This window comes from Cephus cinctus, unplaced genomic scaffold, assembly GCF_000341935.2.
Source record: "Cephus cinctus unplaced genomic scaffold, Ccin1 Ccin1_scaffold0715, whole genome shotgun sequence".
In the NCBI taxonomy this organism is placed as follows: Eukaryota; Metazoa; Arthropoda; class Insecta; order Hymenoptera; family Cephidae; genus Cephus; species Cephus cinctus.
In genome coordinates, this window is record NW_014333334.1 from 287,677 (window position 1) to 314,043 (window position 26,367).

The following is a 26,367-nucleotide window of genomic DNA, read 5'->3' on the forward strand; positions in this document are numbered from 1 at the left end:
TGAAGCTGAAAACTCGACGATGTTGCTTGACTTGACGATGTCCATTGCCCCAGCTGCGAACACCAGGATCACTGACGACTCGACGATGCTTCCCTTGCTGCTGCTGCTGCTGCTGATGATGATGATGATGATGGTGATGATGCCTGTGTGATTTTCTACGAGGTGGTGGCATCGCATACTCCAAATTCTGAGAGTGGATCGGCGACGCGTTTACATGGATCAGAGGATTTGGATCCAGGTAAAGCCAGCTGCCACTGTTCATGTAAGGGTGTAGAAAGGAAGATCGTTCTACACCAAGAGAACTTGGATTTCTTGGCCTCTTGAGAGGTCGTCTTAAGGTCGACGAGCCGTCTTCGCTCTTTTGGAGGTCTAGAATAACTCGTCTGTGACAGTGAAGATGGTGTGCTCTTGGCGCCAGTCTAAAAAAAAAATTGATACTTTTCTAGGATTTGTCTGCCCTGGAGATTTGAATTATACGCGCACGTACTTTCTTAGGGGATTGTGGAAGTTGGTACCTGGAGGATAATCGGCAAGATCTTCTGTGCCGTCAGTTGAGCGGGAGCTCGCCTCTTGGCACTCTGTAGCACTTGTTCCAAGCTTCCAATAATAGGACACAACTGTGAAATCTGTAGAAGACTAGAAGAGGCAGACCAATTCGACAAATGACGCCCCAGGCCAGGACGCCGAAGAATCTCAATTGCAGTTCCTGAGAGAGCCAGTTCTGTGTGACTACGGTGTCAAAGGCCCAGAGGACAGCGTTGCTGAAGAGGAGGAAAGTGATGACCTGCCTTGCAGGCTTCGCCATCATCTGGAAGCGCGTGATGCAGGATCTCTTGGAGGCTTCAGCGATCAGAGTACTCTGAGCACAGCACTGTATTAACTGAAGAACTGAGGCGGAGAGGAGCATGATGTGTCTGCTCCGGGTGTCTTCCGTTTCCTCGTCCAGGGTGGCCAGAGAACAGGCCGATACTACTATGGTGAATATTGAGTACAGCTGGACTCCAAACAAGGCGACATTCGACAGTAGACTGTCTAGTGCAGCTGGTGCTCTTGTCACGACAGACATCTGCCGTACCTGGATCAGACCACTGGCTGTCATTACACCACTCAGTGTCAGGATGCCGATAAGGGTACCGCAGGTCAACCAGGATAACGTTTCCGGTGGAAAATTCTCATCATCTCGGACTACCAGGAAAATCAGAATGACCACTATACCAGCCACCATACAAAGGATTCCCAGGAAGAGACCCTTGCTGGAGCCGTCGCAACCGACGCGCATGTGACTCGTCAAGTCTTTACTCGTATGAAACTTCTGTTTGTGGGATAAACGATTGCGACCCACGTTTTGACCCATTACGAACGTAACGGCAGCTGCAATCAAGCTGAAACAGCATATATTTAATCTCATTAGATATCCACATTCTTTCTTTTGCCGTTAACACTTAGTTCTCAATTAATGATTTTTCTTTTTACCTAAATTGCACAATGAATGGATAGAGGAATGGCATACTGGACGTCCATAATTGGCCCAGGGTGTTGGTATTCAGACATTCTTGCAAGGCGACAACCTGCGAAATTTGCTCACTGGATATAGGTTGATAAGCTCTGATGAGACTTTGGTCTGTCGAAGTTTCACCTGGATAATAAATATTTTAAAAAATTTCCAAATCCAGGAAAATCTGACAAATAATTGATATGCAATCAAAAAACTCACCAAGTAAATCTCGCGTGTGTCTAGTCAGTGAACCAGGGAATCCACGAAGATTAAGCGGCGATGAAGATGTATGCGGACCCCGTTGAGCAAGATGGACAAAGTAAGTCCACTCCTGCGCTGAATCCCACACAACCAAACGGGCCCAAACAGCAATATTTGTTGCAGCAAGATGAATGAAACCAAATCTAGCAGCTAAGCCAAATCTCTCTACCAGAACCTATGAAGAGGAAGTGAAAATGTAAGATAAGCAAATAAGTGGATTCTCGTTGCAGAATAATGAACGAAGAAGCTGCATACCTGTGAGTTGACAAAGAGGAAGTGCATCTGAAGGAAGGTAAAGAGCCCGTGTAAGACTGGATGCACAAATACAACATCGCTGAGACACTCAGCACCCTGCATCATCGAGTGCATCGCCATCTCCAGGCCGTTAAATACCAAGGTAGCCAATCCAAACACTACCAATGTAGAAACCAGTTTTTATCAAAAGGTCTACGTGACATGACGTATTCATAAATGTTTGGAACTTACAGAGAGCACCAACACGAATATAAAAGCTTGTCGGGGCTGTCCTGGCCCGCGATATATGGGCCCTTTTTAATGATCCAAATCTGGTCAGAGAAGCGCCGCCCAGTTCTGCATCATCCACACCAGTGGTACCGTTTCCCATGCTACTGCAGCTGTCGACAAGGACCCAGATGTAGATGCTGATAATAACAGCAATACTCCCAACGTAGAGATACATCAGGAAGACGCTCTACGGATAAGAAAAAGAGAATCGTATATCCTCCAGAATAAGGATACGTCATCTCCTTGTGCGAATCTTTTCGTGGAACTGGTCTCAGACTTTACTGAGCCTATCAGCTATATATACGTAAGACCGTGAAAGTGGCGATGAAGTCGTGGTTGCCTACGAGGTGGTAGCGGACTGCTAAGATCTGCAATTTACTCGCAAGGAAAATAAAGCAAGTTTGTGGGCACGAACTTGAATGCAATTACGATTCCGTACGGACTAGAATTATGAGCCATAGAGGAAGTCGAGATCGTCTCCCTTGACCCTCGGGATAGAAGTCGGCGTAAGATACGATTTTTTTATAGAATCTCACTGCGTTAATCACTTCACTGGCGTGCTAAATTAAAAATATAGTACTTCATTAATCCTTAGGATACCGAGTGTCCAACAAAGCTGTAAACTCGTCTGATACGCAACCAGCATAATCGCTTATTAGTACGCGTTCCCATTAGATTCCTACAGTTTAAGGTAAACACGTCCGTATGTATGGTATGAACTAGAATTCTGAACTGCAGTAAAATGTAGACTGTTAAGTTTTTATTCACGAGTATGTCAATGCATTATATTACAATCGGTGCATTAATAATTGTTTATTCGTCGGCGATATAATAACCGTTAAAGCCTAGATTCTGTTAATAGTCATGATTTTCTTTTTGCTTAAAACTCGCAGCATATGAGAATTGCTTTATTATTCAGATGCCTTTATAGTAACTTTGAAAAATGAAAGGAATCGATGCTGCACATGCGCTATGTTATAACGTAGAGGTTTCTGCACGTCACGGATCGCTTCGAAAATGCACTTTTCTTCCTGTTACCGCCTCGTCATGATTTCTCCACTTTTATTCCCCAGTTTCACGATCGTAACGTGAAATTGCAGATCGATGCTATCAAATAAACAGACATGTGCCGACGCATTAAAATGAAGTGGATACCATTATATGTATAGGTATTGTTCAAGAGGATCCAATGGAGATGTTACTTTTACGATACCATCCAAAATATGTATATATATTTAAGGAACGCAGTGAAAGTAGGGAGTAACCATTTGAAGGGAATATGTGTCTTAGCATCGTTTCACAATCAGCAGACAAACTGTAGTGCCTCATTCGTAGAGCGTAAGAAATCTATCAGTCTGTAAAATACAGGTCGTTTGAAAATATTTAAAAACAGAATAGGTCGGTATTTCATTATTTAACGTCTACGATAAAGCTGTTTCACTCCATATAACTAATGCATATTTGCATATGTATGCATATGTATGCAAATATGCATTAGCCATCTGCCGCTTTCAATAAGCTGCAGTGGTTTTCGCGCGAGAATCATATATACCCTGGAATAATTTATGATCAGAAAAGGTCGCAGAGTCAATATTATCAACGTCTTAATGCCTGACAGAGGAGTAATAATAAAAGTGAGTATTAAAAAAATATACAATAAAACATCCCAACAAGGAACAGGTTTTCTGTTAAAGATGTAAGACTGTGTGGGACGTATACAATTTTTAGAAAACACTGCGGAGACTACACTTTCCAAGAAGGGATCTTCTTCGACTGCGATCAAGATTATTTTCTCCACATCCACTTGTCTTCGTCGGCTTACCTGGAGGCTCATCAGTGGTACCGGAGTATCCATCACTTCGGCCAGGCACAGGGCCAGCATCAGGACTATCACCAGCTCTCCATAGACATTCGAGAGGACCACCCATAGCTGTGAGCTGGAAACGACGAGATAAATGAATTGCAATTACTTTTTAATTATGCATAAAAACTGATAATCTGTCATCGAATAATTTGCTTAGTACATTAGTGATCCGTGACGCATTCTTGTGCGAATCACGGTCAATCAATCGCAAAATGTTATGTATTATGCATAGAGAAATACTTGAGGAGTCAATCCCACGCTTTTATTTTACATAGTATAGAATCGTATAGTATAGTATAGTCTCCTTATACATGTAGTGTAGTGTAATGGCAATGTCCCGTTGTAGACGTCAGCGTCTTACTAGAAATATAGACCTAGCATTATAGCGTGAGCGTATCATATCACAGCTAGATGGCGTATAATTTGTCTCCGTGCTACCGTCCTTTAGTATATAGATAGCAATGTTCCACGTGTAACTTATGGGTTCCAATGTGTTCAATAAGTATACTTGATATAAATATTGAAAATTAGTGGGCGATATTAGGAGATGACTTTGCGTATCAGCTTACTGGGGCGTTGAAGCAAACTTAATATAGTGTTCTCACGTAGTGATTGTATGGTATTGATTAATAAGAGTAGAAATATAAATATATTAATCAGTAGCATTACAATGGCTCTGAGTGGTCCAGTAGATCATCCGGTGATTTAGCCCTAGCAAGGATCCTGGATACAAGGGACCTTGAGGGCGGCGAAGTTGATGACACTGGCACCTGAGGATCATTATTTGTCCTGTCACCCCTCGAAGGGGTTCCACCAGGTGTTCCCTCCACTGCGCCGCCCGTTGTGCTTCCTGTCTCGTTTAAGCTGTCCTTATCCTGCTGCTCATTATTTCCTGAAAATTCAAATAGTCAAATTTAATTCGGTATAGTTTAGAGCACAGTACGAAAAACTCAATGTGTAAAAATTGTATGAATCTCAGTTGGGTATGGAAAACATGTTGTTTACAAATAATTTTTACACGATTACATGTCGACTGTATATTTATCCTGCTCAAAATGAAAGGAATTACCGCATGCGTTCAGATTGCTAACGACTTGCTGATTCTCAATATTTATCTTTAAAGATGGATACATTGAACGTTTTTATGAGGGGTCAGCGGATTAGCATCTGATCTCTAGATACCAAAAAGAAATCCATTACACAGTATCCATTTAACGTAAACCTGTCAGACTAAACGATGAATAGGTTAGTGTAAGATGAAATGAGACATCACTGCAAGGTTAGGCAAATCACTGATTCACTTTCGTGCGACCGTAGGCGGTGCTGTCAGGATATGAATGTCAGTTCTGATTAGCATCTGTCGCTCGAGAAAACGAGTGTTTAATGAGAGGAAGAAACGAAAGAAAATCTGTAAAAAAAGCAAACAGATTCTGTCGAGTCTGATCGGTACTAATCACTTGCGAATCATCTTCTAGACAGTTTGTAACTAATGCATGCGAAGAGGAAGTGACGGTAGCTTTATAATGTGTTGAGATAATTGGTTCCTTTGTGGGCTGAAATGAAAGGAAGCGTTTCCTTGGCCTGATGAATACTGTGCGAGTATATAGTATATTTAGTAGGATATATGTACATAGTATGTATGAATATTTTTCCGGGAGAAGAAATTACGGTAAAACAACTTTCTTCGTTCCCTATCCTTTGATCTGGCATAGTTTGTGCACGCGGGGAGTCCCACCAGCTTAGCTCAGGATGGTAAAGCCAATTACGTTGTTCGTTCCGTTGAAATGGCCTGTAATTTTTTAGGATACCGCAGGCTACCGACATTATTTCCTGGACCCCCATGCAAAAGCCCAGTCTCATCTTTTCTGAGACACTAACATCATGCTGGTCGGTTTGTGTTATCGTTTTGATTCCATCTGTACAATAGGAAATCATTCGTAGTACGCTGGTAGATATTTTGCATTTGAATTGGTAGTTTGGTACTAATAAGATTTTATGGAATTTTTCTTGTGGTAATACGTGTATTATGAATATACTTTATGATGACCGTTCCATTAATCTTGGAATGCTGATACGGTTTGCAACAAATTTTGTTTTGTGGTAATGATATTGCATGCGATGCACTTTGTTTCTTGCACTCCTTGCAACTGTATTCAATGATAATTATACAGTTGCAGCTAGATAAATTCCATGCGGGATTTGATTTGGATAGATAAAAAGATTTCTATTTTGAAATACTTCTAGATAGCTCATCGATGAACGTTGTAGTCATGGTAATAGATAGAAAATGTGTAATTATTTGAAATTCAAAAATTCAAATTTTATATTTGTTTCTAGGAAAAACATCGATATCACGAGGTTCTAGAAAAAGTATCGAACTCGTGAATCTATAAAATGGCAGTGACTGATAATGGAACCACTGATTTCTTCAAAACACGTCATCTACACAGCTGGTCCACATGCATCTATTAGACATAAGCCACAACGTAGCAATCAACCCTATGACAAAGGAAAAATATTGTTCAGCATCACGTGGGAAATGGAGAAAAGTAAAAGAGTCGATGGCGTCCATGTGCATCGAGTGAATAGTGTAATGTGAAACCCAAGTAATAACATGTTACGTTGAGAAATTGCATTGAAACGAGTTGCAGTGAGAACTCGAGGCAACGGTGAAATACTTTTTCACCGGATAGAGTATTTCGGCGTGGAACGTTGCCGCTACCGTTAAGCTAAGTTATTTATTAGCTTTAAAAGACGAGGATTCGTGGCTGTCATTCCTCGGTCCTTTTACTTGTCAATATTATTTTCCATTATGTTGGCAATTGCTCCTCGTCTCTTGGACGAGCATGTATCTACCTATCGCATGTTTCCCGTCCTCATCGCACGCGCTACATTATCATCCTCATTAATGAGAACTCGCACGGTTGGCACAACCCATCGAGCATCTGGTGACGCCAACCTGTTCAGAAGTTGATGCTGGTCTCTCGTAAAGACGCCGAGATAATTAGATTCAATGCCTGCCTTAAGTCGTTTTATACTATTTATTTTATACGGTATTTAATTTATACGTACAACTATAAGACATCGATTAGAACTTACGAATGAAAAACTAATCAAAGTTATCCGCAATGTCCAAATATTGTCAGTCTTAGGATACAGCAAGGAATCATTTTTTCTAACTAGCTTGTATTAAATTTGTTATACTGGTTTTTTGAATAATTTCATTTATAATTATTCTAAACACTTCAAGTCTAGATGAAATGTTTTAGAAATGTTACCTGGCCGGTAGAGACTGTCAATCGTAAATCCATAGACAGAGGTTGACCTTCTCGCCGTGGTATCACTGCTGATAAAACTTTTCACCCAAATGAGTATTGTACGTTTTTGTAATGACGATGATAACCCGCACTTGATATATTATTCTTTATTTAAGATTTCTTCGCGGGATAGAGATTAACGGTAATACATATGGATACGCGCGAATTATTTGAATTTACCTTATACTTAGCTTCGAGATTGTCACTCTGTTAGCTTAGTATATACTTGGTGCACGATAACTTCGCGGATCGTTTATTCAATGCAATATTGTGTAATATAAATATGTATTTCAGGGAACGATCTGTCCTTAAGAATACCACGAGCACGAGTGCTGGATCATGTCCTGCGGACCTCGCCAAAGATACATCGGTTCCCGGAGATGGTACTGTGGTGGTGGTGGTGATGGTGGTGAGGATGATGGTGATGGTTCTCTTAGCCTCATTTCCATTCTCCATGGTTATACTTATATTCTACGTGCGAACGTTGCCCTGAGGAACTTGACTGAGTTTATTTTACATTACTTTTTTTTCAAATATATATTTGAATTTTATATTTTATCTCTGAGAACTTAGACCGGTAGTTACGGTTTCTAAAAATTCTGACTGGTTTTTGAATATATTATGGAGAATAGTCTCTGTTTTTATAGAACGCCGGTGTACCGCTGATGGGACTTTAAGATGAAATTTAGATTGTTCTTACTGTTACTGGACAATTTACCTTAAACTTTTATGACATATAGTCTATATGTGTACAATTGTTATACGGATTTTCAAGTACATTTTACAATCAATATGATTTTATATTACGAATGTCTCCTGAGATCAATTTATCATTCGCGCGATGCAAATTTTTCGGATAATCTCAATTGCTGCGAAAGTCTCGCATTATCAAGGCGGTTCGTTATAATTGATGAAAGTTTCGCGATTGACTTTGACGCGACAGTCTCTAACATATTTTTTAATTCTCTCTCTGTCTCTCTGCCTTCACGTGAATCTTCTGTCTGCCGCTCTCTTTCGCCGTGACTTCTCGACAAAGCGTCGCCCCGCTTTCACGATCTCTCAAATTACATTTTTAAGGAACGTCGACATATTAATGCTACTAGCGAGAAATCGCGAGTGTCCATCGTATTGACATCTTATTTATATACATACATTAATGATATAGAATATAAATATTTGAAATGTCACTCTGTGGTGCAAACACAAGACATTGCAAATATGCATATTATACAAAAATGGCGAATTTTCAATTGCCAGATATTTTCATTAAATTATCATTGCAGTTCCGTTAATCATATCTGGTGCCAGTTGATCATTGAGTATCCATATGACTTCAATATAAAAAGTATCAACAGTGTATATAAAATTAATAGCATGTAATTTCTGTTCTCCTAATAAACAAGATACGGTTCGTTTTTTTGTTTTTGTTACAGAGCTCAAGACTACCTGCGCCAATATAAATAAATTGGCCATTGGAAGAGAAATTTTTTGTGGATGTCGACAAATCCGAGATTTACGATTTCCATTCTATACGGTTGCTACCATCGACGAGTATACTTTTACACCGACTCGGTGAAGCACACAACGCGTTTGCTTCTGGCCTATAAGAATTTTCTCCTACGATCCCTAACATTTAACGAGCGCAGAACGAGAGGTAAGTCTCTTGAAATGATTTTATGAGCGTCGCTAATGAGATTCGTCATTTTCATACCACAACTCGTCACGGTTGGCATATTCCAATTCATTATCCTTTCTCAATTCCATCTATATTCACAAAAAAAAATATAAATCCATCCGAGAGCTACATATTTTCAACTCGTTCCATCATACTGTATATGTGATAGAAATCCTGAGAATAATAGATTGGCAATAATTGTAAGAAACGTTTAGAAAGATACGTACAGTATTGTCAATCATAAAAAATTGTTATGACTGATCGTTGTTTTTTTCTTTTTCAGATTGTTCCTGCACTGTGAAGAATAACAGGATGATTGTTCAGAGTTACTGAACTACAGGAGGCTTTAGCATGTCTACAGGAATATTCGCGTGAGTATGTTTAAGACTTGCACCCTATAATTAATGCATGATAATTTAATGGTTGTCAATTTTTATAGTATGACCGCGATAAGAATATTTCGTTTTTTTTTTTAACAACATCGCATGGTGTTTTTCGACCCGAATTTATGTGCAATCGATTATATCAATTTTATTCGTAGCTATAAAAGGCACGTGCCAGATGTCAAAGAGACTTTCAGTGTTTATAAAAATTGCCCTAGAGCATTTTGTAATCCCGTGATACATGACGTAAGCCATAGGAAGAGTATCATTTATATAATCCTGATAAACTGACGGTACTACTATCACGTAATGACACGTGGTAAAGATTTACCGTGAAAAGAAGCAGTATGCATATAAGTGTTACAACGGTACGTAGCTGCACCGTCTAACAACGTGAAATCAGTTATGTGTAACAGTGACTGGATGATAGACCGTGTTGTGCACGGCACCTTTATAACGGTGATGTACCATGTGTCGGATATAAGTGGTTGGAAGCTCCACACCGAAGAGAGAATAACATTAATGGGAAAACGTTAAGATAAATAATAAAAAGTGACAATACAAATAACGTGCAGGTATCATTGCGACACTCAGTAGAGATAACAGTTGGCGGTGAATTAGTATAGTGATTATAATAATTAATTGATACAATTTATTATCATTGCCTACTTCTTGTTTCAGGCAGGAACCTTTGCTGGCCTTCAGTCACTATCAGTCTGCTCCTTGACTCGTAGAAACGTAACAAAAGACTCTTAAAGCTTAATGCTTGCCAAGCGTAACTCCTTATGTGCATCAGAAGTGCACAAGTGCAACGATGCACCGGGACAAAAGAATCGTCGATGCGTGAGACGTCGAGTCGGCGGGAGATCCTGACTGGAAGACCGCGTGTGTTTGACAGGGACGCTTATACGGATGCTTCTACCGTGAAGTCCAAAATATTATATAAAAGTAAGTGCAGAAGAGATAGTCGTACCGATGCGCACGATAAGTATCGCAAATGGCAGCAGAATGAATTCTGTCCTAGATACTCGTTCATCAGTTCAAATATACTTTCCATAGTTGCCCTGGTGACTTTAAATTAGGCATTCTCTAAGAAGGATATTGGCTTTATGCTAGCAGATAGGATTGGATAGGTTGCAGTATATCAAAGAATATAAATTTACTCTAGTCATCCTTGATCTTAACAAATGATGGTCAGTAATTAAATGATTTCTTTTTAGGTTCTCCGTCATGGATCATTACTTTCTAACGATGGTCTCCATCCAAGGTACGAGGTATAATTATATTACCAATATGATTGACAGGTTTAATAGCAGAAATTAAATAAATTTATTGTCCACAGCTACTGTCATGAAGGTCGTTATATGGCGTCTCTGTAAGTGGAATACTGAAGCTTCATCAATTGCCCATATCAGCAGTCATCATGGGACGAAGCACCCATGGAGTCACATACTTGTATGTACATGAGTAGAATATTTCTTTGAAAATTCGATGAGACGTGTGATGATTCTATTATTCATGCATGTTTTATGCATTATAATTCACATGTCTCGCATGAAGTATCAATGTATTTTTTGTGTATCTTTTCATCTCTCTCTCCCCACTTACACGTCGTACCGTTAATCAAACGTGTCAAGGAAATGAAACTATATACTCGCCATGCTGCTGTACAAAGAGATGCAAAGTTAGGTAGAAATGGGTTGCTCATATGCGTAGTCAGTGGCACGTCTACCGCTACTCGATTTTCTTGCCCGGCAATACCGTATGACACATTGCGCCTCTTGCATGTCAATCGACCATGGCGGCCTCATTTTTTTTCACTTAAGTAAGTCGTGAACGGGGTCAAAATAGGGTGGCGATTACTCTTATTATTATATTCTAAGCATGATACGTTGGATCATTATTTATTAGTCGGGTGGACTTGGATACTTGTTTGATATTTATGGTTAATGTTTTTTAAATGAATCTGTATTGGGGTCTTCTTACCAGTTCTGGAATTAAGATCGTTAGAAGCATTTGAAGCTCCATCTGGTACGTCGACAGCTCTTTCCTCTTTACCAGATAATATCCCAATTGTCTTGTACGAAGAATCGCTTTCTCTGAGTTTCCAATTTTCACGTCCCACGTCAAGGTCTGGAAGTTCCCTGTGACGCCAGCTTTCTGGAACAGGGTTTATCTTGACTCGTTCTTCTTTAAGGTCCTCAGGATCTTGTAGATCCGGTACTAGAGTTTCTTCGTCATCTTCTCGAATGCGCCACTTGGCGCGCTGATGTATTTCTATACCAGCTGCTGCTGCTATTTCACTAACAGAGTCTACTACCTCTTCGACGAGTTCTTCTTCCTGAAGCATGTATTCCATGCGTTCACTAGGGTTTGGATAGACTCTGTAAGGTCCTACCAGACCTACCACTCCTTTGGGTGCCGAGGACGGGTTTCTCTCTTTTTTCCATTCCTCATCCATTTCATCGGAGAACATTGCTCTGGAGCTTCGTGGAAGGTCTATCTCGGATGTTTCTCGAGGACGTTCTCCAAAGGTATCTCTTTTCAAATGTTCGGAGGCTGTTTGCAACCACTTGTTCAGTTCCTGCTGACGTGTCAGAACTTCGGGTTCCTTGGTGCGCTTTCTGACCACGCTGTATATAGCATGCTCGTCCTCTACCTCTATCCTGTAATTCTCGGAATCTGTAGTTCTGTTCTCCAAAGGTAACCAGACGTAAGGTAACTCTCTCTGCTCACCTTCGTTCACCCTGGACTCTCTTGTATTGTCTCTATTTTGTACAGCACTTATCACCACGACATTATCCTTAACACCAGGTGGAATACTCCCGACAGAACTCTCCTTACTATCCAAGATACTGTAGACTGGCTCGCGGGTTGCGGTTTGGATCCATCTAGGTCTAGGTCTTTTTGACCCTGAGGTACTTTTCTGCTCCGTAGCCGCAGCAGAAATGCTCGCCAGTTCGGCGACCATGACGACTTACGATCTGTCCTCGTAGAACGATTACAGGAAGTCACGCTCGTGAGTTACCAAACACGTCCATCCTATAGTGCGTCCTCATGGCCCAGAAGAGATTTGGATGTCTTCACGTACAGGTATGAAACCTAATTGTAGTTTCTGCCCTCTACTGCTTGAATCTCTTTCTGACGTCCGCACGCATGCACGTATCAAGGTTGCTATCACAGAAATTAATACTGGTTTTCTTGTTTCTAGTTCTTCCGGTTCTTAAGAAAAATAGATGGATCCTTGAAGATCACACTTTTGGAATCCTGATGTAGGTAATACTCTCTGATGATAACTTTCTGCGTTTCTTGGATCACGTATCATGCACTTGTTCGGTTGCCTACCCGCACTGCTCTGTCACAATTTCAAAAGGCAAATGACGACTTTGGTTTTACGGTAATATCACGTTACTCCAGGTACATCCTGGTGGTAGTGGCTACCGGTTGATGGAATGGATCTAGCTCTCGTTCGTGACCAGGGTGACGATTTTGACGGTTTCACATTCTACAGCGTCAGGTCTTTCGTGTTTCTTTCTTATGCCTGGATTTACTTAACATTCGTTATTTTTCATCTACGTGTATACTATACCAACATTATATACCATATATATCTTGTGCGCTATTTACTGGAAAATGTCATATTCTAGGAAATTGTTTTGTTCTGGAATACATTGAACTGCATTATGTACTTTCTGGTTATGCTGTTAAGGGTAGAAAGTGCAAGCTGTGGATTCGAAGAAGAAACTATTGGGATATTGCGTGCAACAGGTACTGAAGAACTGATGATGGCCATTTTATGCTTACAAGTATGGCAAACGGTCGCTGGATTGATTGAGGAAATCATTTCTCAGGAGCGTAACGAGAATGCAGTTATACAGGTTGTTCTATAGATATCATGTATATATTCTTTAACGCATATAATTTTTACGGCATGTTGTCGTGGAGAGGGAGTAGGAGTCATCTGGCACTCGTTGATTTTGTCTCATTCAATTTCAGGAGCGTCCTCCTACGCAATTCTCCTATCTGCCATCTGGGAAAAGAGGTCACGCCGCCATTGTCAAAGGTTATTTGAAAGTTTTGCATACATCATTTTTATTAATATCTGCATTGCAGGCGTAACCTGCCTATAAATTATTCTCAGTTTTTCTTCGTCTCATCCACTGCGTCGTCATTCTATACATATTTAGTTGACTCTTTCAGAATAATGACTGTTCGTTTCATTGATGGTGTAATGCAAGATCAAGTTCACAGTGCGAACCCATAACGGTCGATTGCTTATGACTTGACCTTTAGTTCCAGCTGGTAGAACAAGGACCGTTTTATGTATAAAAAGTGTAGAAAACCGTTTGAATGTCTAGGCCTAGTTTCAAAATAGTTTAGATGCCTGCTGGAAATAGATGCATTATTTTCATATATTGAAATAACTGATAGCGTTCTATTCTCTTGAAGGCAAAAACTCTCTGTGCTTAATGACCTTTAATGATCGAGGAACTCAACGAATTCCTATTTAATGCAATAAATTGAATAAAAGAAAGTTTGTCTTTATAATCATCATTAAGAAAAGGTTAAAGTTGCAACAGATGCGGAATAAGTGGAACCTCGCAACGTGCCTGATGCTAAACGTTTACTTCGTGGAACTCAGTAGAAGTCTTGGCATTGTTGTCAGTCATGACAGATAATTTATAACATGGAAAAAATTTTCGAGAATTTCTTATACGCCTCAATATACAAGTAATCGTGTCAAGAAGATGGAATGTAAATTCATGACAATTGAAATCATTTATTATTTGTAATTTAAATTGAATTAATTCTTTTTAAAATTTTCAGCAACAACAGATGTTTACGTGCAATGTGTGATGTCGATCATCCTATCTCAATTATTGCAAGAGTCATGGAATAATGGATGCTTAATGCATTTCCGCCATCTTTTTCTATACCGTCATCCTCTACGTCATATTTCTATAAAATACTACAATTTCTACTTATTACATATAGAGTTATTCAGTAGAAACGGACCACCTGAAGTTAGCGCGCCCATTTGAGTCCTATGGTAAAACCATTTCAGGTGGTGCGTTTGGGCCGAATAATCTGGTATATAAACCATGAACGGTTTTTGATGATCAGTAAAAAAAATGAGGTCTAGATAAGAAAAACAAAACATCTACATGGAAGAAAAATAGAAACGGTGGATACATCAAACTATACTTATACTCATGTGAGCAATAATTTCGGTAAGTAACAGACAAAACCACATATTATCTATAAATTACAGATAATGGTTCACGCGCGTTAAAATTTATCCTTCAATAAAAAAAAGTTGAGTCTAATCGAACCTACGAGGCATAGCTTCAGGTATACCCTGTTGCCAATAAGTACTGGAGTATCTATAGGTATATTCTTATCCAGTACTTCTTACACTCTAAGTTCACGTACTAAGGCTAGTTAGTTTAACTACTAGGTGTTAGATTATGCTTGAATGATCAGAATCATCGCAATCAATGATTAGGTACATCCATCCATTTTTATACCATGGACTCTACCTATAGGTAGAATATCAAATCACGAATATCATGTTTTGAAAATCATTTCTTTTCTTGTCTTCTATAAGAATGTTCACTATTAGTAAATACACAGCGTATATGTATTAGCTGTCGGAGTACAGATTGTGATGACAAACTAGAGTAACACTATCCGTAGTCCAATCTCCCTTTAGAGATCTCATTAATAAAAGAATCTAATTGCAATTACATGGTTTTGTAATCGCAGGTGAGATCAGGTGGCACGGCACAGCTGACGGTCATCAAGAACCAAGGAAACGGTCGAAAAAGTGCTTGAAGAATGGAGGAATACCTTCGGCCGTAGCTGGATTTGGTATGTAATATTTATTGTGACTATAAGATGATAGTGGAAAACTAACAGAAATAAAATTCGTTCCAAGTATCATAATTGTCTGATTTGTTCACAGCTATCATAAAATCAGCAGCATTTATACCAGTCTGAATGACAAGGACCGTTTCGCTTGGGATTGCAATGTAATAAGACAGATGGGAATCTTTATGCTGACATCATCGCCGAGCAGCATACGATCCACTGCCAGGTAAGGCTAAAACCTTTTTTTTTCTATGCAAGTCCAAATATGAAAGCTGCACGTTAAAGAATGAGAAAAGATGGCTTCGTTTACATGGCAAACTAAGATTGCTGTTGTGTCTACGTGCTTTGTGACAATGAGCACGTGCTCAGTCAAGATGGTTCCTTCAGGCTTGAACAATATTTCTGACTGAACAATAAGTTGTTACACGTGCTAACAATTATAACTACTTGCTATTTTGTATACTTAGACTGTAATGCATAAATGGGTTGGTCTTTTTGTCTGGAAGTTTTTGTCACGTACACTGTTACTTTGGATGGTTATACTTTCTTGGAAGCTAGTTTGCTATTTCTAGCATCTGCAATAGCATGGATATCTAATACCAATCTGTACACAGTGTGAATGCTAAATAGTCTACCGGTATATGGTTAACATTGTCATACCGATACCGTAACAGTTTCTCATACGTGAAGTCTTTGAACCACCGTATCCCAATATATACGTATTAACATTAACTGTACTTTTGATGGTTCTGAAGTAGAATAATAGCTAGAGATAGATCAAATGGCTTTTCTCTATTTGAAATCTATTTTATCTTGTTTGCCACCGTAAACGCGGATATCGTCTCATCATACCGGAAACGACCTGAAATTGACTTCCTCGTGTACTCTTAATATCATTTCGCATGAACTTTCTCGGTTTTAGTCCCACAGTTAAATATTTTTATAGAATGGGAACACGGATTAAAGTGATCCTCATTATTTATCGGAAGTTCCCTGTTGCTGGAACCACTTGTGTCTGACTGGATTGCAGAGAAAGAAAGCCATTAGAAACAGCCGCAGAGTCAAGAATGTATTCAACTCAACGATTTAAAGGAATCTAAGCGAAGACCCTGATGACTTTAAATCTAGTATTTAAGTGCATGACGAACTTGTGTAAAGTATCTAACGTAAATTAAGTATATGGTCTTATGTTTATATTAAGAAACAGATGGTTTATAGATGAGTGTTTCAATCTAATAGTCATAAATTGTAGATTAGAGTTGCAATGTGGTGTAAATTGTGTAATCGAGTATAACGTGTCTCAATTTTCTGAAATCTATAAAAAGTCTTGTGAATCATCGCATGTAAGGATACCAGAATATGGCGCTACACTTTCTCCACCAAGAAACAGTTTATAATTGTCGTCATTTTCGAGTTTCCTTCTGCCATGTAAACGTCAATTAAATCAGTTATCCGTTCATGATGGTTAATTATCGATTTTACTCAACGATGATTAAACCGGGATTTTTAAACAGAACCTTATAATAATTCTCTATCTAGTAATTCATAAGCTGATACAGTTTTAACTGGCGTCTCGTGCTTAGTAAGTCCTTTGAAAAATTCATCATGAAATAAATCAAGTTGTAATTTCTTTTTACACGTTTGTACGTTTATACTCAACTCGCAAATCAACCAAGCGAGTATTTTACCGTACTTACTCCTGGTGATAACGTCTTATCAAATGGGAACCACCGATCGATTATGTATACGAACAATCTTGTATCTCCAGTAAATTGATAACGGTAAAACTGGTAATTGAGATCGAAAGAAACATAGTTAATTGTACCTATAGAATTTATCACGATATTGTTCAGACTCTGATACCTATTTGCATGGTTACATTATTCCTTCATTTGTACAAAATTTTTGGGATTTTTAATTTGTTTTTTATACCTCCGTCATTTTCCATGCGACCAAACATGTGTGTTTACGATGTTCAAGCGCGCATGCTCTGCGGATGAGAAATTTAATGGCGTCTTCAAGTGCGGCTGTCAGACATGAAAGTTTATTTTGAAAAGTCATGTAGGTACATTCTTGAACATCGGGAAAGTCATATTTGACTACATCATTTTCACTGGTCATACACATATGTGGATGCCATCACGATTTCTAAACGTATGTCGTGCTTGTGTTTGGGTATATGCATATCGCATTGAAACCTAAGATGTTTGGTTTTAACGGTAAATTTTTTTTAGAGATATTTTTGACACTTGAGTTTTATTTAATTTTATTCAATATATAGCTAATCTTGACTAGTTTCACTAACCAAAGAAATTTCACAGCTCATTTAAAGGGGCTATAAGAACTAGTACTAATTAAATTGAAAATAACAACAGCATAAATGCGACACGAACATTCTCTATGTGAAAATAATGAATTGTTTTTTTAATTATAAGCGTAATATAATATCTTCTAACTAGAATTATAAAAATATAGATATTGTGGTTAATACGTACAGTAGCATGTAGAAGTGAAGATGATTAATAACGACGTGGAAGAACTCGTTAGACAAGTAGCTGTTAGATTTACCAGATATTTGAACGAACGACGGACATCGTATCTAATGTATTTCAAGGAAGTAAACTTTCTCGTCTAATCTAAGCAAGATCTGCGTCTCGATCATCCTCCTGTGCCGCGCTTATAATTTTACATTTATTTCTATTCTTCTGTGCGCCGCCAGATTAATTTCTCTGTGCTCGATTAATTCACTCGACATACACACTGTATTCCTTCGGCAGACTTGCCAGATCTCCAGGATACCAATTATTCTCAATGCACCATGGTCGCAGGAACTTGGGTCTAATATAATTATGCATACCTTGAGTTGGCCGCAAAACTAGCAAGTTACGCATCTGCGCACGTATCCTGTAGATCCTTATGTGACTAAGTATAGCGTATACTGTGTAATTCTTAAATTGTAAATCGTTACCATTTTTTCACCAGAGCTTGAATTGCTCCCAGGGTTGGCTACTTGCAATACTGAGATACCTGACAGCAACGCCAGAGGGCCGGTAAATTACACAGTAAAGACCGATAGTCCGCGCATAGAAGAACAGTTTGATGGATGCTTCTAGTTTGGTGAAGGGAAAACAAAATATTGGCTATCCTTCTGCACGTGGATTATGCAGCTTTAGTAACCTTTGTAATCAGGGCTATTGAAATAGTTGAATCTACAGCCTGTAGTATTATAAGGTGAACTCGTACCGAGATAGGCGTGCGTATCGAGGCGGAAGTGTTTATTATCCTTAACACTGAATACTTGGCCTTAATGCCTTTATCCTGTCGCGCCATAGAAACGGTTGTAGCGATTCAGTACCATACGAGGAACTGTCCTGTCTCTAGGAATGTGAATTCTGAGATTTTGCAAAGAAATAAACTGCATTGGAATGCACTCTTAATACATAATACAAAAGGGATCATACTGTAATGAGATAATGAAAGTAATTCTCACAGTGATATATAATACTTGTAATTTTTTGTATTCTCTCACGAGATGATACCAATTAGGATGACATCATATATTTATCTTTTTCTTTAATTCTCTTTAGTACTCGGCCCCGTGTACAGTAACTTTTTCTCATTGAGAAAATTCCTCTGGATCACCAATGAGGGCGCGTGTTCCATACTCGTTTTGCCGGTTCGTTTTACGCGCGTTGAACTGAACCGTTCCTACAGGACTTATCAAAAGTGATAGACACTGTATTATCCATTTGATTTAATTCTACAAGAATTTCAAAGAACAAATTCGCAGGGTGATCCGTAAATAATAATCGTGGCGAATTAAATAATTGCCATGATAATACGCACGAATAGTCCAGCTTCAATGTTAAAGGAGAAGACAAGGACTGCCGGATTCTTTCTTGGTAAATGTCAGGTAGAAGATTGACAAGTTTTATTTTCACTTCCCATGGAAATGAAAAGTGCTCCAGTTAACTAAGAATCGTATCAATGTTATCAATTACTTACCCAACTTGCTAGAATTCAATTCCTCAATCGGCTGCAACGTACTCCTCGGCATTCTCAATTCTCGCTCTTTATACGTTCTGCGATGCTTTCTACGTGCGTCACAAATTTTCACCCCTAAATCTCGAACGAGAAAGCACTGACTGGCTTCGCAGTCCATTAACGTTATTCACCTAAAGTAATTATTGCACGAATGTCAATATAACAAATTTAAAAGCACGCTTCCTTTAATTCACTAAAAAAAATAACAAAGTGAATCTCTTAAACAAGGTGTCACGACGTTTTATAAGTTAATCGCATTACGCACTGTGTGTTATATTGTCTCTGGCCTTTGATTACATATTAATTTAAGACAAACTAATATTATAATTCTCCTTTATAGCTATGCCCGTTCTACGTATTTAATATGCAACCGTATGTGCACATGCGACCTATATGCGACAGGACTTAAACCTTAGACCGATGCTGGGATATTACTCGCGCAGCTTGATAAAGACCTAAGGTCCTAGTCTAAGCACAACTTAAGAGTGCAAGATCCGAGTAGTCCAGTGCTGCGCTTAGCTATAGGACGATTGGAGGTATAGTAGTTGATACATAGAAGGTATAGAAGGAGTTTGCGGCGCCTCCAAGTATTCCTCAGCTCTGATCTCTCTTTCTCTCTTAAACCTCTTGGCATTCTCTACCCTTTCTACCTAACCTCTCGTTCTCTCTCTCTCTCTCGCTTGCTAGTCCAGGAGAGAGGGAGAGTCGTCCTCTTCGAGGAGATACACAGAGAGAGAGTTCAATGTCGGACTTCAAGCTGCCTCCAAAGAAAAGAGAAGAGATGAGAGTAATTTTATAGTGGGAGCGGTGACTCTTCTTTCCAAGAGGCAACACTTTCCTTCTATGCCGATTACGATTTCGAATCCACCACCAGCACAGACGTTTATTCTCTTAGGATTTTATAGATCCTCTATTGGAGATATTCACGCTGGATGATATGGCATTTGAAATTTAACGGTTTCTGCCTTCTCGTATTTAGCTCAAATTTTTGTAGCGGAAATTGAGACTCGCATTTTTTTAGTATACGCGCCCTCCGCTAGGTGGCGGTACTGTACATCATTTCAAATGATAAAGTACCCGTCATTATTGCCTCTGAGACAGTGACACTTTTCCTGAAGGGATACTATTTGAAGGATATAATTGAATGACTGTAAGAAATCACTGTGATATTTATGTAGTGGAAAGTATAGGTAATATAACAGATAATGTGTTTGAGTGTAAGTTAGCTTTAGTACGTCTTTTTTCTTTCTTATAATGGCAGTGGGAAACCGATATAAATGTTTACGGGGTAAATGGCGCGCGAAGGATTTCCCTGAACGATTTACGAAGCTGACGATTGGAACGTGATTATTCGGCTGGAATTCTTATTCCAATGCAAAAATTATATCTTGGATACATTTTTAACGTTTCTATTTTTGTTTTTGTATTCAGGTAGACAGCAGATAAAGAACTGTTAGAATTGGTTCACCTCGTCATATCACGAATTGCGTGTGGCTCCGACGGAAGGGTTCCTTGTTGAGGCTCATTATACTATGCTAATTTATTCTACTCGTCATATGGTAAGTTATTTATATAATACTAAGTTATTTATATTTACAAATTATAGATGATGATCATACTCTTTTTACTTGGAACATTGATAAACCTGTTCTTTCTTTTTCTGGGAGCATAGAGAAATTTCGTTTGTTCCCAGTATGGATAGTAATAATTCATGTATTCTATGAACAGGTTCCTTGTTATTTTATATTTGGTAACACTTTCACGGGGATCTGTTGTGCCGAGAAGAGGAGACTATATAAGCGAGCGGAGAAATGTATTCATTTAATAATTTATCGGACAAGAAAGTAGAGACGAATACAATTAATGAATTTAGAAATGATTCAGCGGGGAATTATAAGAGGCCAGTAATTTTAAGTAACATTGCATTGAATAACAATCGCGTTTCTTTATGTAAATCAAGTGCAAGTAGTAGCATTAATAATTCGGAGTCATTGTTGAAGAATAGTTTTCATGACTGTTCAAAGTTAACTACTACTAGATTATCTTCCATTGAGAAAGAGAATATTGATAAATTGTTTAGTATAGACGAAGATGATTTTGGTATAAATGAAAGTTCAACTCAAATATGGATTAGTCAAACGAAAAATCATCAAGATATAATCGAAAATGAATTTCCCACTACGATAGAAGAATTTTCGTCATTGCCGACTCAGTATATTAGACAAAGTTGTCAGAGTTTGCCAACTTTGAAATGTTTCCAGAATTATTATTCAGGTAATCAAGAATTCTGTAGAGAAAAACACGAAGAACAGTTAAATGATGACGTTGAAGAAATGGATGATTCTATTATTGTCATATCATCCGATGATTCCATGGATAATAGTATTATTGATAGTTGTAATATTTTTGATAATGAGGAAGGAATCACTGACGAGGCAAATAAGAATTATTTATTAAATAATTTACCCAGCTTCCCATTAAACTACGAGGGTGAGGAGTATATAAAACAAGAAATAAATTCGTCAATTATCATTTGCAACAAGAACGCATCTAATATGTCGACTTTCGATATGGAAAATGAAGTCATCAAAAAGATTGAAGAGGCTAATGAGCATAATGATGTCCAATTAAAATCATTCAGCGATCGTCGCAATAGCATTAAGTTGATAAAGGATGAAATAACTCATGGTTTTTACATTAAGGAAGAAACACTGACTCCTTCTACCCCCGAGTATTATCAAGAATTTCAAAATAATTGGATGAAAAAACATGACTGTTCAACCAGAATTCAAAGTAGATCATTTGTATCTGATACTCATGAGAATTACCTATCGGTTATCGGAGAAAATAAAAATTTTCATTTCAATGAAAGCAAAGTGAAAAGCGAAATTGATACCCTGGAGACAATCATTAAAAAAACTGCTACTGATAGCATAAAGAATGAAAACTGTAAAAGAGTCAGTAGACCGTCAATGCTTTCAACATATAAACGTCTGCATCCGACAAAGATGTTGTCAAATTATTCCTGTGAGTATCGTCGCGCTTTTTTAAGAAAAGATTTGCAGCCTGTAATTTACGTCGAATTAGACTGAAAAGCGTAAGGAGGGGCAGAATAGTTAAAATATGTAACGTGTGAAATATTGTACTTTAATAAAAGTGGTATCAATCTGTAACAATACATCATCATACAGACATATGAATAATTTACTATTTATTTTAGTTACATTATATTAAAAAATTTATTCTTGAAGTTAGTGAAAAAATGCGCAGTGTCATTGATATTTACGGACAAATATTGCGGAATAATTATTTAATTCTATCACTAACTCTTTGAAGTTTGTGTATAGGTTTCTTGTTACTGTCTCATATGTTAGTTCAATATCGTTTCTTTTTTATCTATATTCAGTCTACTTGATTGTATACATAAAGTAATCGCGTGATTCGAATAAAAAATCACTGTACAAAAATCAGAAAGCGTCTGGTCATTTGTTCTATTCAATTTTTCTCGTCTACTTATCAGACTCCCAAGAAATACGGGAATTTCATACCTTTGTTTTAATTAAAAGTGAAGATATGATATCACTTCTTCTTGGAACCGAACCCAGAGAATCCCATTACCATTGCCATTTCATCAGAAGCCCCGGCATCCTCATCATTGGCTTCTTCAATTTTGCGTTTTCTGTCCTTTCGCTTCTCTTTTCTATATTCCTTGATCTTCTCTTCCTGAGGATAATAGAAATAATCCTATGTATGGCAATAATTCGTATTATCTAATTATGTATTTAAATTATGAATGGATGCTTTCATTTTTATTTCAGCTGTAACCAAAATGCATTCACTAAAAATATAGTGTTTTTATTGATAAAATACCTCTTCCTTTAATTCCTTAACACGCTGCTCCAGGTCATAGTCTTTCTTTTTCTCCTCCATTTTTTTCTTATTTACAGCAAATCTTGCTTTAACTTGTTCCAATGATGATCTTTCAATCTTCATTGACATTCCCAAATTTCTTTGATCTATAATAATGGTATTTGTTCTTCGAAATGATAACCAAGACTTTTACATAATTGAATAATAAGAAAGACATACGTTTTGTTCCATTGATGTGGTCCAAGAAATTAATGGAATCTTTAACAACACAGTCACACACATTGCAGTAATATCCTCCAGTTTGAGAGGATGGTGTATTTTTATTTATGACAACACTCTTTCCTAGCTTAGATTCTAGATCAACTTTGTAGTCTCTTTGTTTGAGTAGTTCTCTTTTGACAGCTGGCTGCTTAGGAAGGCCAAGCTCCTCTTCAGCAATCTCCTCCTGGAGTCGCTGGAGAGCTATCCTTTCATATTCCTCCCTGTTCCATTTTCTTCTGTGATCATCAGGTCTCTAAAAGATTCAATTATAGTATCAACTTTGAACTATCAAACACAAACACAAATTCAAGTATAATACTGACTGATTATGTTACAAACTACATAGGTTATATCTATCCGCATATCTTTATGTAGTAGCATTTAAATTAGAGTTATTCCTCGATTGTTAAATCATTTTTAAATAATTCTACAATATAAAATACCTTTTTAACTTACCGTAGACATTGTGAGGGATAAATTGATACCTATCAGCTTTTCTAGAACCACACATCCAACCTCAGACTTAGGTACCAATCCTTCAGGACTTTTAGCCCGCAGCTGGCGGCGCTTAAAGCAGTAAGGCACTAAGGCAGCCTGCTGCATCGGTTACGTAGAAATCTGTAACAGCACGATGGTGTAGTTGAGCGTCAGGAAGTTAACGTCAAATAATAAAAAATGATGCGTTTTTAATGCCTGAAAAATTGCTCTTTAAATGCTCCTTATGTATTTCTAATTTCTCCGCAGCTTTTATACAATGATAAAAAAAATTCATTAAAACAGAAAAATATCTGTTTTACTGCTATTCCAAATAACCAAGTAGATTCTCATATGATTTTCTTAATGAATTAATTGCTCTCAATTTGCTCCTATTTGCTCCTCAATTTGTTTTTAATTTCATTAAAACATCTTTAAATCAGTAGTAAAATTTGATTTTCTCTTGGCTATTAACAGTTGGAAATCAGAAAACCTGGCCAAGAATACTTAGAAGTACTGAAAATTGCCCAAAATTGTGTACGCGCAACTTCGTCGCGCAGGACTCGGCGAGTGGGGGGGAGTGGGGGAAGCGACGAAGACAGCGCCCGGACTCGGAGCGCTCATTCTTCCGCGAGCCGGTCTCCTATACTGGTCTCTTGGAAATACCCCTCTTTTCTATTTCCAACCTTCTTCTTTTTCTATATTTATTTCTTTATCCTTCATTCTTTACTTTCTCACTTATCTCTTCCCTCGTTTCTTCACTACATTTATAACTCATTCCTTACTTTTCTACTTTTTGACTTCTTTATTTCTATCTTCATTTCTGATTTCTCGTTGACTCTGTTCCCTCTCAGTTTCCATAGTGCTTGTATTACTTTTCCTATATTTATTTCTTGTTTATTTCCTTATTTCTTTATATTTAATTCTTTGCTTTCTTATTTATCTCTTTCCTCATTTCCTCTCTACTTTTCAACTCTATTCCTCACTTTTCTACTTTTTGACTTCTTTATTTCTATCTTCATTTCTGATTTCTCGTTGACTCTGTTCCCTCTCAGTTTCCATAGTGCTTGTATTACTTTTCCTATATTTATTTCTTGTTTATTTCCTTATTTCTTTATATTTAATTCTTTGCTTTCTTATTTATCACTTTGCTCATTTCTTCTCTACTTTTCAACTCTATTCCTTACTTTTCTACTTTTTCACTTCTTTATTTCTATCTTCATTTCTGATTTCTCGTTGACTCTGTTCCCTCTCAGTTTCCATAGTGCTTGTATTACTTTTCCTATATTTATTTCTTGTTTATTTCCTTATTTCTTTATATTTAATTCTTTGCTTTCTTATTTATCACTTTGCTCATTTCTTCTCTACTTTTCAACTCTATTCCTTACTTTTCTACTTTTTCACTTCTTTATTTCTATCTTCATTTCTGATTTCTCGTTGACTCTGTTCCCTCTCAGTTTCCATAGTGCTTGTATTACTTTTCCTATATTTATTTCTTGTTTATTTCCTTATTTCTTTATATTTAATTCTTTGCTTTCTTATTTATCACTTTGCTCATTTCTTCTCTACTTTTCAACTCTATTCCTTACTTTTCTACTTTTTCACTTCTTTATTTCTATCTTCATTTCTGATTTCTCGTTGACTCTGTTCCCTCTCAGTTTCCATAGTGCTTGTATTACTTTTCCTATATTTATTTCTTGTTTATTTCCTTATTTCTTTATATTTAATTCTTTGCTTTCTTATTTATCTCTTTCCTCATTTCCTCTCTACTTTTCAACTCTATTCCTCACTTTTCTACTTTTTGACTTCTTTATTTCTATCTTCATTTCTGATTTCTCGTTGACTCTGTTCCCTCTCAGTTTCCATAGTGCTTGTATTACTTTTCCTATATTTATTTCTTGTTTATTTCCTTATTTCTTTATATTTAATTCTTTGCTTTCTTATTTATCTCTTTCCTCATTTCCTCTCTACTTTTCAACTCTATTCCTCACTTTTCTACTTTTTGACTTCTTTATTTCTATCTTCATTTCTGATTTCTCGTTGACTCTGTTCCCTCTCAGTTTCCATAGTGCTTGTATTACTTTTCCTATATTTATTTCTTGTTTATTTCCTTATTTCTTTATATTTAATTCTTTGCTTTCTTATTTATCTCTTTCCTCATTTCCTCTCTACTTTTCAACTCTATTCCTCACTTTTCTACTTTTTGACTTCTTTATTTCTATCTTCATTTCTGATTTCTCGTTGAGAACATCAAAGTAATTAATTAAATCAATAAAGCAAAATATTAACACGTAGAAATCGGAAATTCTGGCTAAACATATTTAGAA

General features: G+C 37.5%; 3 protein-coding genes across 12 annotated transcripts; 1 reads left to right on the plus strand and 2 right to left on the minus strand.

Annotated features, from left to right (window-relative positions):
* Positions 1 to 280: 280 nt before the first annotated feature.
* LOC107270275 lies at positions 281 to 12,525 on the minus strand. 3 transcript variants are annotated; one of them, XM_025087639.1, is made up of 10 exons: positions 12,257 to 12,383; positions 11,507 to 12,186; positions 4,815 to 5,037; positions 4,104 to 4,218; positions 2,243 to 2,468; positions 2,012 to 2,169; positions 1,715 to 1,931; positions 1,474 to 1,636; positions 516 to 1,382; positions 281 to 419 (listed from the first exon to the last, which is right to left on the minus strand). In XM_025087639.1, exons 2-9 carry the CDS (start codon positions 11,994 to 11,996, stop codon positions 548 to 550), a joined length of 2,427 nt encoding a protein of 808 aa, XP_024943407.1. In that variant the 5' UTR covers positions 11,997 to 12,186; positions 12,257 to 12,383; the 3' UTR covers positions 281 to 419; positions 516 to 547. The 3 variants fall into 3 exon arrangements, 2 of the variants coding, with proteins under 2 accessions (XP_024943407.1, XP_015600625.1); XM_015745139.2 differs by having other exon boundaries at positions 11,507 to 12,525; XR_001538282.2 differs by having other exon boundaries at positions 294 to 419; positions 488 to 1,382; positions 11,507 to 12,525.
* Positions 7,409 to 22,564, plus strand: LOC107270278. 8 transcript variants are annotated; one of them, XR_003060473.1, is made up of 9 exons: positions 8,062 to 9,116; positions 9,421 to 9,508; positions 10,202 to 10,468; positions 10,741 to 10,787; positions 10,863 to 10,975; positions 12,458 to 13,398; positions 13,517 to 13,583; positions 13,721 to 14,275; positions 14,348 to 14,461. XR_003060473.1 is itself a non-coding variant. In XM_015745144.2 (6 exons), the coding sequence occupies exon 6, from the start codon at positions 21,247 to 21,249 to the stop codon at positions 22,525 to 22,527; it is 1,281 nt and encodes a 426-aa protein (XP_015600630.1). In that variant the 5' UTR covers positions 13,408 to 13,583; positions 14,586 to 14,751; positions 15,287 to 15,391; positions 15,486 to 15,617; positions 20,867 to 20,994; positions 21,164 to 21,246; the 3' UTR covers positions 22,528 to 22,564. The 8 variants fall into 8 exon arrangements, 1 of the variants encoding a protein (XP_015600630.1); XR_003060475.1 differs by lacking the exons at positions 13,721 to 14,275; positions 14,348 to 14,461 and having other exon boundaries at positions 8,083 to 9,116; positions 12,458 to 12,613; positions 12,732 to 12,796; positions 13,230 to 13,398; positions 13,517 to 13,714; XR_001538286.2 differs by lacking the exons at positions 13,721 to 14,275; positions 14,348 to 14,461 and having other exon boundaries at positions 8,072 to 9,116; positions 12,458 to 12,613; positions 12,732 to 13,398; positions 13,517 to 13,714.
* A 2-nt stretch (positions 22,565 to 22,566) lies between these two features.
* On the minus strand, positions 22,567 to 24,184 carry LOC107270284 (zinc finger matrin-type protein 2). The gene is made up of 4 exons (XM_015745156.2): positions 24,023 to 24,184; positions 23,525 to 23,819; positions 23,306 to 23,451; positions 22,567 to 23,158 (listed from the first exon to the last, which is right to left on the minus strand). Exons 1-4 carry the CDS (start codon positions 24,167 to 24,169, stop codon positions 23,015 to 23,017), a joined length of 732 nt encoding a protein of 243 aa, XP_015600642.1. The 5' UTR covers positions 24,170 to 24,184; the 3' UTR covers positions 22,567 to 23,014.
* Positions 24,185 to 26,367: the final 2,183 nt, after the last annotated feature.